Source organism: Sus scrofa, chromosome 14 (assembly GCF_054392235.1).
Source record: "Sus scrofa isolate SSC_HxYL_T2T_F1_AM1 chromosome 14, Sscrofa_HxYL_maternal_Yorkshire_Landrace_v2.0, whole genome shotgun sequence".
NCBI classification, from domain to species: domain Eukaryota; kingdom Metazoa; phylum Chordata; class Mammalia; order Artiodactyla; family Suidae; genus Sus; species Sus scrofa.
Genome location: NC_139396.1, coordinates 19,685,508 through 19,698,042, shown reverse-complemented (window position 1 = coordinate 19,698,042; position 12,535 = coordinate 19,685,508). Strand labels below are relative to the sequence as shown.

The following is a 12,535-nucleotide window of genomic DNA, read 5'->3' as shown; positions in this document are numbered from 1 at the left end:
ATTTGTTTATTTGGGATTGCAGGCTTGGTTTGTGGGGTGGCCACTGTTGGACGGAAATGCCAAGATGGGGCCATGGAAAGCTGATGGAGCTGGTGGGGGAGGGGCCGCAGTTTCCAGAGAAGAGACTGGACTCTGAGGCAGAGACAGGAGCACAGGAGCTGGGCGGGTCAGCACCAGGCCTGCCACGGGACCCGGAGCACAAACAGCAGCAGGGTCCAGGTCTCTGAAGGCACAAAGGCTGTGCCAGGCCCAGGCGAGCCAGCAGCCTGCAGAGACTGGGATGGAACCTGGGTGTGAGGAGGAGGGGCCATGGGCTCAGGGAGGGGTGTGCACTTCTGGATCTCGTCAATCCAATGGGAGAAGTAGCTGACATTGGTGAAGATGCTGGGGTAGGTGGGATGTCGGCAGTCCAAGCCCCAGCTGGCCAGCCCCACCAGAACCCATGAACTGAGGAGGTCACAGACGAGGGGCCCCCCGGAATCGCCCTAGGAAAGAGAGGGGAGTTACTGTGAGCAACTGAGTTAGGTCAGAGGAGTCTCTGCCATCTACGGTCCCTCAGGTGGACTTCTGGGAAGGTCCAAACACCAGCATCCCACAGCAGACCAGCCTGTTTAAGCCATGCAGGGAGGCAATGGCATCATGTTTTAGGAGGCCCCTGATTGGCCCTCAGGACAATCACAGGTTTCAGTCTATGATCATATGGACCCCTGTGCCCAGAGACAGCCTGGATATCCCTGACAAGGCACTGTCCAAGGAAGAGAAGGGACAGCTACACCCACAATGCCCAAGAGAGTTGGTCTGGGAGTGGAGCCTGGCCAGCTCAAGCCCCTGCAGACCTCAGCTCTTGCAAGACCCTGGGCTGCACCAGCACACCCCTTACCTGGACCCTCTTCATTTTTCATTCATTTAGTCATTTGGTTTACTTTCAACACCTTGGTTGAGCAATTTCAGAAGATGCCCATACCCTGGCCTGGCGGAGGCAACCTCTATTACTCAGGGAGTCGGTGGGGGTTAGAATGAAATCTGCTGGGACTTACTAGAGTTCATGCTCTCAGGGCAGGGCCATCTGGTTGGAAATCTCCTCATGTCATCAGCCAAAGGGAGGGTCTGGTCCTTGTGGCTGGGGGTAGAGGGGCAGGGGCCTTAGTCACGCTTGCTGCTCCTCCACTTACCCATCCAACATGTGCAGCAAGCAGCCAGGAAGCCTCTGCCCTGGGCACAGGGTCTCCTCCTTTGTGGTGCTTTTGTAAATAAGCCAACCAGCCTGCCATTGGCAGATGTGACATGTGGAAACAAGGCATGGAAGGGTTAGGACAGGAAGGGAAGGGCACTTCATCAAGTGGAGGTGAAAGGCTACTCTTCTTGCACTAGGAAACACAAGGCAGAGTTTCCAAGCGGGAAACAACTGAACTTTCTGAAGCAGGAGCACTGGGAGGAGTAAGTGCAGACCAGGGAAGGAGGGATATGCCAGGTGGGTGGGAGGAAGAGCAGTGACATGTGGGGAGTGAGGAAAGTATATGGGACGAGGGGTCTCAGGGCCTATGGCAGAGGGTAGGATTTGATCCCCATGGAGAACTGTCTAGGTCATGTCTAGTGCCTGGATCAGTCCAGTGCTGTGTGGAGAATGAACCAGCTGGGAGGCAGCTACAGGAGAGATTACTGATGGAGAGGGGCCAGGTGGTAAGAACAGTCAGATTTGGAACAATAGTTTGAAGCTGCCTATAGGACCTGTCAAATCTGAGCCTTTCTGTCATTAACCATGGGGGGAAGTGCAGAGGGATAGAAGCAGGCTGAGCATGGAGCCCTGGGGCCCCAGCATTTAGAGGTGGGAGGGGAGGGGACCAGGCATAGAGCAGAGCATCTGGTGAGTGCCTGGGCCCAGGAAACAGGAGGGAGACTTGCTTAAGTGCCAAGTGAGAGGAGGACTCAGATCCACAGGCGGTTCTGGTGAGACAAGCTATTGGGGATGGTGGCCTTGAGGTTTTGGATAGCAAGCTGGGGACACTCCTAGGTGGAGTGGGTTAGATTCAGGACTGTTGGGAGGAGTCTTTGGGGGAAGGGAGGTAAAGAAACTGAGCAGTAGATGGTGCGCATTTACACAGGAGCCATGGAAGGGGCATCAGAGGACATGGAGCAGGAGAGACTCTGGGCATGGCAGGGATGGAACTTGAGGCTGAGGAGAGAGGGAAGACGCTGGGATAGACGGTGTGTAGGGTTGTCAGGACGAATGACGCTAGTCTGATTGGCTGCTGTGGGGTTCTCAGTGAAACAAGCAAGATCTTCAGCTGAGAGGGCGGGGTGGGGGAAGTGGCAGGTTGAAGGAGAGTGAAGGGTACATGGTGTGGTGGCCAAAAACAACCCTCAGAGATGCCCATCCTCATCCCTGGAACCTGTGGCTATTAGCTCATGTGGCAAAGGGGACTCTGCAGCAGTGATGGAGTTGAGGATCTTGAGCTAAGAAGGTTTTCCTGGATTCTCTGGGTGGTCCAATGTAATCAAGATCCTCATAAGGAAAGAGAGACACAGGAGGTCAGAGTCAGAGCAGAAGATGTGGCGGAAGCAGAGGCAGAGGTGTTGCACTTTGAGGACGGAAATGGTGTGAGCCAGGGAATGAGGGTGGCCTCTAAAAAGCTGGGAAAACCAAGAAAACATTCTCCCCTAGGAAAGCCTCCTGAAGGAACCCACCTGGCCAACACCTTGATGTTAGACTTTTGACCTCCAGAAATATAAGATAAATTTCCGTGGGTTTAGCCATTCACTTGGAGGGGATTTGTAGCTCCAAGTAAGGCAGCTCCAAGTAAGGCACCTTCTTGGGAACGTGCCATCATTACTTCAGCCCTTCCCCTCTGTGGTCCCCACCTGGGGTGGCCTCAGCCCTCTGCACGGTGGACCCCCTCCCAGCTGTGTGAGGCCAGTGGAAGGCCTTTCCCTGTTCACTGCCGCCCTCAGGGATTCACACAGGGGACCCATGCAGTTGCGGAAATGATGACGGATTCTGAGTCAGGCTCCAATAGCCTCCTGACTCCTGGGGAGCTCTCAGAAGGCAGGAGAGAGCCTCCTCTGGGACCATCTGTTCTACTGCATCCACTTTTCTAGGGCAGATGTCGGTACAGCCCTCATAGCCTCAGGGGGCACCCCTTGAGAAGTGGTGATGCGACTACACCAATAAATTTCCTCCAAGGTTAACTGCGCTACCTGACTTTTCATTATTGTTTCTATATTCTTTAAGGTGGACTCTGGAGGTCTTTAAAAAATTAAGAGATGTTCCCATTGTGGTTCAGTAGGTTAAGAGCCTGACTAGTACAAATGAGGATGCAGGTTCAATCCCTGGCCTTGCCTAGTGGGTTAAGGATCTGGCATTGCCACAAGCTGTGACATAGGTCCTAGAAGTGGTTCAGATCTGGCATTGCTGTGGCTGTGGCAAGGGCTGGAAACTGCAGCTTCCATTCAACCCCTAGCCTGGGAACTTCCATATGCTGCAGGTAGAGCAGGAATAAAAGAAAGGAAGGAAAAGGAAGGAAGAAAGAAAGGAAGGGAAGAAGGGAGAAACCCCAAATCTAAGGTATCACATGAAACGTGAGCTACAGTTTGCACTACTGTAGATACAAAGCAAACCTTGCATGTGCACTCTTGCATGTTCATGCATGTGTGTGTGTGTGGGGGGGTGTGGGTGTGTCTGTGTTGGGCAGGGCCAGAGCAGTGAATTCCACCTTCAGCAAGAGGTTGGGTCTAAGCCAGGTACAATCCAGAGAGAGGGAGGCAAACCAGGCCAGGAGACTGGAAGCCAAAACTTGTTAAGTACCTACTGAATGCCAGGCACAGTGCTGCATTTCTATAGGAACCTTCTTCAGTGGAGGCCATGAGCAATTCCATTTCATGGGTGAGGAGACTTAGCTAAGGCCACAATCCCAGTCACTGGAACCAGGTCTGTCTTGCCCCACAGTCTGAGCATTGAGTGCCTTGGCAGGCTCTCTCTCCTCAGACCTGTTTCTGGACCCCCTGTGCAGAGGGAGGGGCCCTTGTGGGGAGAGGTGGGAGCCCCAGGTTGGAGGGTGGGGTCCAGAGCAGGTGACATGGCAGAAGATGAATCTAGGTGGAATCTCTCAGTCAGGCGGTGGTAGGTGGAAGGGGAGGCAGGAGGGGGGTCATTTGCTGGGACTCCCGAGTGTCCAGCTCAGGGGTATTCTCAGCCTGGAGAGAAACCAGCGGAAGAGTGGGGTCGAGGGGCACTACGAATATCCAGCAGGTGAGCAGACACAAGGCTCTGGCCTTGAGCTCCATTGGCATAATTCCTGCAGGAGAAGGGAGGTGGACAAGGCTGTAAGGGAGGTCCATGGTGACAGCTGGATGTGGACTGGGCAGGGTGGGGGCTGAACACTTGTTCCACTTCTGGGTGGAGCTGGCTCTGTGAGGAGGCCAGACCAGGCCAGGCAGCTACAAATCTATACCACTGTTTAAGAACTGGGAACCAAGAAATATGGGTCTGCCTTCTACCAGCAGCTCACTGGCCTGCCATGAAGATATCTATCCATGTGGCCTTCTCATGGGCTAGGCTAAAGTCACAATCCCAGTCATCTTGTCCCTCCTGTGTGCATCTCCTGGGGTGCCAAGGCATAGTGCCACAAACTGGGTAACTATAAAAACAATGCAAATGTATCCTCTCACGGTTCTGGAAGCTGGAAGTCTGAAAGCAAGTGTCTCTGTGTCTAGCCCTCTTCACATAAGTCATTGGTACAGGGCCCACTTGAAATTTACAATGGTCACATCTCAAGATTCTGAACTAATCACAGCTGCAAAGACTTATTTCCAAAGAAGGTCACATTCTGAGATTCCAAATGGATACGAATTTAGGGGACACTATCCAACCCCCTACACCACCCTTTCAACAATCCCATGAAGGAGGCCTCAGACTCCTACACCGTGAATAAGACACAGGCTCAGATGGTGAAAAGACCACCCAAGGGCAGAGCAGTGCCTCTAACTCCAGAACCCTCACCCTCTGCCCTCCACTCCACGATGCCATCTGTGTAAAAGCTTGGCACCCAATGCCAGTTCAGGGTGCTGGGCCCTGAGGGGATGTGGTGAAGGCCTGGAGGCCAGGTGAAGCTTGGAGTCAGAACACGCAGGCCCTCCTTATTTTACGGGAGTGCTTTCCCTCTTTGGGCCTGTTTGCCCACTTCTAAAATAGGACACTACAGAGAGTGGATAGACATCTTCACAATTCAACAGTACACTCATGTCTGGAATGTACATAATAGACACATGTACCAAGAGCCCCTAAAGAAAAAGACACAGGGGGAAAAAATGGAAGGTAAATTAGGAAGAAGATATTCAACGGCAATAAACCTACGGAAGTATATTTCATCCGTCATCAGGAAAATGCAAACCACAATAAATCATCACCATTAGGAAGGATGGAAAGTGCCAAGTGTTGGTGAGCTTGTAAACTCTCAGCCACTGCTGGAATGTGTGGAACTGGTGCAACCCCTCCGGAGATGTTTGGTAACATCTGCCAAAGCTGAACATGCAGATAGTTTTTAATCTAACAGTTCTCCTCAGGGGCTTCTGTGAAATCAAATAGAAAACCTCTGGAAGTGAAATGAAATGAAAAACTTGGAAGCTACAAAAATATCCATCGAGAGCAGAACTGCCCATCGAATTCAATTCACACGATAGTGTCTTGCAGGGCAATGAGGCTGAACAAACTATACCTACGTGTGACAGTGTGGATGGACCTCACAAACATAATGTTAAGACGTGAAAATCTGACAACTGGAAATAAGCTCTACTTATGGAAAATTCAGAATCTAATATAAAGTGTTAAGGTGAAGATGAGAGTTTCCATTGAGTGTTGGTGACAAGAAGGGGAGAGGAGTGTTGGCCACCTGGGGTGTAGCACTGTGAAAGTTCATCAAACTACACATGTAGGGAAAGAGTATGAATGCCTTCTTCTGTATGTATATTTCAATAAAGGTTTTAAAATATGCCTCGAAAATAGATGCTGCTGGAGTGTCCTGCCAGTAGTAGTTGTCCTCCTGTGCAATGGGCTGAGGAAGGGGCTAGCCTGGGGGACACTACCAAGAGATAGAGCCTGGGAACATAGGTAGAGGGACGAAACAGAAGGTACCAGGGGTCTCCACAAAGAGAGTGGAGGCAACACAGCCTCCCACCATGGAAACTGAGGCCCTGAGAACAGGCCAGGGAAGAAGGGAAATGACCTCACTTACATGGCAGATGGCCTTTCCTGTAGAGAAGTCCCCAACACACAGCATCTCCTCATACACGGAGAAGTTCTTGCTGAGCCTGTGTCCATATACCAGATTACAGAACTGGTTCTCAATGAGGCCCACCTTAGCCTCCTGGAGATGGAAGGGTGTGGGCAGAGGCGCTGTGAGGATAAGAAGGAAGTTAGTGAAGTTTGCTAGAGCTTAGCTACAGGCTCTTCTGCCTTACTGCTCACCACCACCCCTGCATCATAGGGTTTTCTCAGCAAAGCTGAGCTTTCAGCTCTCTATCAGTCTTCTACCTATGCCTAATAAGGCCTCCCCTGCTTCTCAAACGTTTCCAAACTCATCCTATTCCCACCACCTCTCTCATAGCAATAGACCACACCACTCGTAGTCCATAAAGAAAAAAGGCAAATCCTACCAATGCATGCCAATCACTGATGCTTAGCAACCATTCACCAACCCACCTACCCTTTCACAAACCATCCTTTCCACTTCCATTTGTCAGTCATTACCTTTCCTTCCCTCCACTAATTCCTCCGTCCATCATCTACCCATCTTGTCTCATGCCCCATTCATCCACTCACCCTTCCATCTATCTGCTGGCCTATCCATCTTTGGATCTATCTCCCCATTCTCCCTCCATCAATCAATATATCCACTCTCTCCATCCCTCTTCCCACCCACTCAACCATCTTCCCCTCCAGGCACTCATCTTCCCTCCTATCCATCCTCCATCCATCCTCTCATTCAATCACTCATTTATTCATCTGTCTTCAGGTTAGCTATTGTTTAGACACTAGTGATAGAGGGGAACATTTTTAGTTGGGGAACCAGGGTAAGTGAAGTAAATAAGTAGGATTATTTAGCTCTGAGAAGTGTGGTAAGGAAATACAACAGGGAAATGTGACATTATGCATTGCCTGTTTTAGGTTTCACATCAAGGAAAACTCTTCAGAGGAGGAGCTGAGTTGTATATCAAAGAAATGAGTCACCCAGATTAGCAGGGAGAGCCTGTGAGGCTGGGGAAGCAGCCAAGGTAAAGGTCCTGAGGTGGGGACAGCCTCAGGATATTCAAGGCAGGAAGGGGCCTGGTGGCTGGGATGGCGTGGGTGAGGGTGCAGTAGGAGCTGAGCAGAGAGGAATGGGGGCCAACATTGCACAGGGCCTGAGAGCCAAGGTAGGACATTTGGACAGTTTTCTAAGCATAAATGAGAAGGCACTGAGGAGAAAGAGCAGGGAACTGGCACAACACCTGCTTCAAAGCAAACACTCAGGCAGTTGTGTGGAGACTAAAGTAGGGCACACAGGGTGGGAGCTAGCAGACCAGTCTGGAGGTCCATGCAAGAACGGGTGGTCTACAGGACCAGGGTGGCAGCATTGCCACCTACCCCGCTGCCAGGCCCTGGGGCATAGGCTGGGATATTAAAACAAGAAAGACAGAGTCCCTGTCCTCAAGGAAGAACCAGACTGTGTGTGTGTGTGTGTGTGTGTGTGTGTGTGTGTGTGTGTGTGTGTGTGAGACAATGCTGGGGACCTGGTTATCTGACCTGTGGTTGGGGATTGTTACTGATACACTATTGAGAAGGGCCAGCAATGCTGGCACATCCCACCCAGTGAAGACAGGGTCTGATCAAAATCTGACCTCCTATCCTGAGAAACACCTACCAAATTACAACCTTACAAATAATTGCAAATACACATTCTTTTCCCCCTAACTCTGCCACATAAGCTTGTGCCCAACCATAAACACTCTTTTCTTTAATAAACACTCTTACTCATGAGTTTTTGCCTGCATTTCTTCCCTTTCAATCTTAGAAAAACACAAACTTTTTCTGTGTTACTCAGTTCACCTAATAAACCCACAAAGTAGACAGTTGACCTGGGTTGGGAGAAGAGCAAAGTGAGGTTCAAAGAGTGAAACACTCTTAAGTTGTAGTCATTCTAACTTTACCTTGGAGGCTCACAGGTCAGAAGTCATAAATATGTTTTCTTTCCATTTTTCCTAAGTGCCTCCAATGGGAAATCTTGGTTCCTCAGTGGCCTAGAAGGGGCCAGGCCCCAAGCAGGACATCTGAGTTGAATCAAGTCATCTTAGATCTATAGTTGATTAAAGCCTTGAAATCAAGAAGCTGACAGGTTCCAAGAACCTGAGTTCTTAACATCCAACAGTCAAAGATTCCCAGATTTTCAGAGCTTTGCACTTAGGGAACACTGAATTTTAGAATCACACACTTTCAGAACTAGAGCCAGAATGGTTCAGTCCTCTGGAAATGAGGCACAGTGGACCAAGGTCCAGCCGTTGTTTTGCCTGGGCACCCCTACTCCCCTCCTCCCCTCCTCTGTCCTCCTTCCCTTCTTCCTCCTCCTCACTTCCCCCTTATCTGCCCTCCCACCCCAGCCTCTCCCCTACCCCCTCACTTTCCTCGTTGAGCATCCCCCAGCCAGTTATCCAGCAGGATGCATTATTAAGCAGCTGCAAGCCAGGGGCTGGGAGGCAGGCAGGGATGATGTAGGAAGTGAAGTTCACAGGAAAGAGCAGCTGTAACATGGCTATGTCACTTCCGAAGGGATGAAGCTTCTCAAAGTCTGGGTGCATGACAATCCAGCTCACGGACATCTCCAGGGTGTGCTGAGTGTGTTCAAACAGCTGCGTGCTTCCTAACAGGACCCGGTAGTTCTCTGGAGCATGGGATTTTCTGGAGGAGGAAGAGCATGCTGTCACCATCATCCCTGAGTGTGGGCTAGGTCTCTTCCCCTGCATATTCATCTAACTGCTGACATCCACCTGGACCCCTGCACCCCCCATGGTGCCAGCCTTGGTCTCTGCATTCCTAAAGTTCAGGAGCACTTCTTTCTTGAGACTGATATTCTACTTACAACCTCAGACATATGGTTTCTCCACCATATCCAAGAATCAGAGGAGCATTGAATCCTTGTGCTGGAAAGGTCTTTGGTGGGCTCATCAAATGAAGGACCTTGGATTGTTTACAGGAGATGTTCTGGATTGACCCTGCTCTACTTTTACCTTCCCAAGGCTCCTACAACCCACCTTATGGCCCCACAATTTTCCTGACCCCTCCCTTCTTTAACCACCTTCCTGCCAAATAGCTGTTTCTCCGCTCAGTTAGAAGCACTTGCCAAAGATCTGTAAGGTAAAGGAGCAACTGAGTGTAGGAAACAGAAACTTGCATTTGCCCTGAACACAGCTGCTCCCATAGAGTAGGTGCTGATCAGATTCTGAGCTCCCAAAGCTCCAGCTCCCAGACCTGGGCTGTGATGTTCCAACTCCCTGGGGATGCCTCCTCATCTGTTCACAAGCTGGGCACTGAGCAGACCCAGGAGGGCCAGGTGTGTCAGACTCCTGAGCAGCCACATCACTCTCCCAGGGTGCCCCATCTCCCACCCGCACAGCCTGGCACCACATCTCCCACATGCACACTAGTGACCATGATTCCTCCTGGGCACACAGTTTTGCAAGAGTAAAAAGTAGAGCCATTCAGCTGCTCGCCAGACATGAGGTCCCATGTCCCTGCCTAGACTCAGAAACCTGGAAATGTGGGGACCTTGAGAAACTGTGATCTGAGATTGGTCCACACTGCATGGCAGCCAGAATGGACACTGCTACTCTTCTGGGGCACATCTGTGTTTGGAGACAGGCCCAGGGGCTGAGGGCAGAGTCTGGGGAGGGTCTGGGAAAGGGAGCCAGGAGGACAGTCCAGGTAGAAGGTACACAGGTCAAAGGCAGGAATGACATGGACCTCTGGGCCACAGACAGCCCCAGAGGAAAGCCCAGAGGAGCTGGGGTGGGACACCCTCACTCCTCCCCTGCCAGTGCCTCTGCTGGCACCCTAGGAAAGAGGACTCACTTGAGAAAGCAGTGGGCAGCAGAAACCAGCCAGCGGGAGTTGATGAGGACAGCTCCACAGACATGCAAGCCCTGGTACATCAGGCTGGCCTGCCATGGCCACTGGCCAGCCACCACATCCTGACCACCAGAGATCCGCCACATCACCTTGGGTTTCCCGCACGCTGTGGAGACTCCCCTGCCACCTACAATAGAGACATGGGTGAGACCCCAAATGCCACTACCAGGGAGGCCCCCTCCACTTCACAGATGGGAAAACCAAGGGCAAGTGTCCAGTGGCCTGGCCAAAAGGACACGGCTGCCTGGACTCTGCCTTTACCAGCTGCCACTGAGAATTTGACAGCAGAGCACAATGGAGCAGGCTTTCTGAGCATGAAGGCCCAGGGCTGTGGTGAGATGCCAAGGGTGACCAAAGGTGGCAACAGCTCATGGCAGCATATCTGCTGAGCTGGACATCACTGAGGGAGTCTGCCAAAGGCTGGCCATGTGCCAGGCCTTATTTCCCTGAACTAACACACCTCAACAACTCAAGGTCTCCGAAGTTGCCAACATTATGCACTCAAATCATAGCTTCTAAGGGCCGGTGCCCCTCCACTTTGCCCCAGTATCTTAGAGAAGCAGATCTGCAGGCAGGAGTCTGGGGTGATGTGTGACCATGGAACTTAGCAGGACCCCATGAGGCCTCCCCTAATAGACCCCCACCCATGTCCTCTGCCTGCCTTTTGTCTGTAGAAAACTTTAGTCACAGAGTACATTTACCTGGAGAAGTGGAAAAGTGCAGGAAGAAAGGAAAATAGTCAAGCAAAGCAAAATAATATTTTAACGATTAAACAGAGTAAGAATATTTAGCTCCTCCTCAAGGACTATAGATAATATTCTGAGCCATGTCCTTGGAAATGTTTTGCAGATACTGAAACCCCACCAGGTGGAAGAAGTTACCTATATGCTGCACACAAGCACATAGACCCAAACAAGGTGGAACCAGAAGGTGGATGAGGTTGACTCCCAAGTACCTCACCACCCACCAATCCGAAGAAAGTCTACAAGCTGATCAAGCCCTGCTCTTTGAACCTCACTCAGCCCTCGAGGTGGGGGCACACAGCCTTGAGGCTGTTACCCCACTGTGGCCCCCTCTGCCTGGCAAAGCAATTAAGCTGTTCTTTTCTACTTCACCCACAACTCTGTCTCTGAGATTCAATTCAGAGCATGTCCACAGAGACTGAGTTTCAGCATCAACCTGGGGAAAGTCACTCCCTGCCTCTGACTCAGGATTCTCCATTTACAAATAAGAGGGGTGGGCGTTCCCTGGTGGTCTAGTGGTTAGGACTTGGTGCTTTCACCACTACAGCCAGGGTTCAATGCCTGGTCCAGGAACTGGGAATCCCACATTAAGCTGCGGCCAGCAGCGGAAAAAATAAATTAATTGATTAAAAAACACTCTATGCAGTGGCCAAAAAATTAAATAAATAAGAGGGAGTGGGCTAATGAAGACAGCCATGGTTCTGGGACCCACACGTGAGGGCAGGGGTGAGGCCAGGGCCCCTAGAGCAGGCATCCTGCTCTAGGGCCTGGGCCCCAGGGACTCAGGGCTCCCCATTCAGCAGTCCTGGGCTTTCCTCCACCCAGCCTCAGGCTGGACCCTGCCAGTGCCCACTTGCACAGCCCCACAAGGGTCCTGGGGCAGTTTCCATCCCAGAGGCCCCTCAGTAGGGGTCCTGTGACCCACCTGTGTTAAGGTGGTCTCTGGGCTGCCTGGTTAGATGGACCTGACCGCAAACAAAAGAAGAGGTTCAGTGACCCTGGGCACCAAGCCCTGGTCACAGTCAAGCCCCCTCAGGCCCTGCAGGCCCACCTTCTCAGCCCCACACAGAGGCCCCCACGCACCTGTGGCTTCCCAGGCCAATGGCTGTGCTTCCGGAGTCAGAGGCCCACCCTCCACCGCTCGCACGGCTGCAGGAGCTGGGCCGGGGTCGGCCCAGGACCCTCGCAGGTTTAGGGTGGTGGTGGGCGACCATGGCCGCAGCAGCACCAGCTGCAGCCAGAGGAGGGCGGCAGGCTGGCCTCCTACTTGCCGAAGCCTCGCCTCTGAGACCATTGTCAGTGCTGTGGACCTGGGCCTGAACCTGGCCTGACTCAGCCCTGGGCCTGGACCCTGCCCCCGCCCTGGCCAAGGTTTGACCCCGCCCCCACCGCGCCTTGACCCCGCCCCAACCCAGCCCTGATCCCACATGACCTTCCTATTAACTTTTTTTTTTTGTCTTTTTGCCATTTCTAGGGCCGCTCCCATGGCATATGGAGGTTCCCAGGCTAGGGGTCCAATTGGAGCTGTAGCCGCTGGCCTACACCAGAGCCACAGCAATGCGGGATCCGAGCCGCGTCTGCGACCTACACCACGGCTCACGTGACACCGGGTCCTTAACCCACTGAGCAAGGCCAAGGA

At 52.1% G+C, this 12,535-nt stretch overlaps 1 protein-coding gene across 1 annotated transcript; it reads right to left on the bottom strand.

The window, feature by feature from the left end:
• Positions 1-167: 167 nt before the first annotated feature.
• On the bottom strand, positions 168-12,190 carry LOC146396392 (putative serine protease 47). The gene is made up of 5 exons (XM_084995666.1): positions 11,980-12,190; positions 10,097-10,280; positions 8,649-8,926; positions 6,228-6,388; positions 168-485 (listed from the first exon to the last, which is right to left on the bottom strand). Exons 1-5 carry the CDS (start codon positions 12,188-12,190, stop codon positions 168-170), a joined length of 1,152 nt encoding a protein of 383 aa, XP_084851792.1.
• Positions 12,191-12,535: the final 345 nt, after the last annotated feature.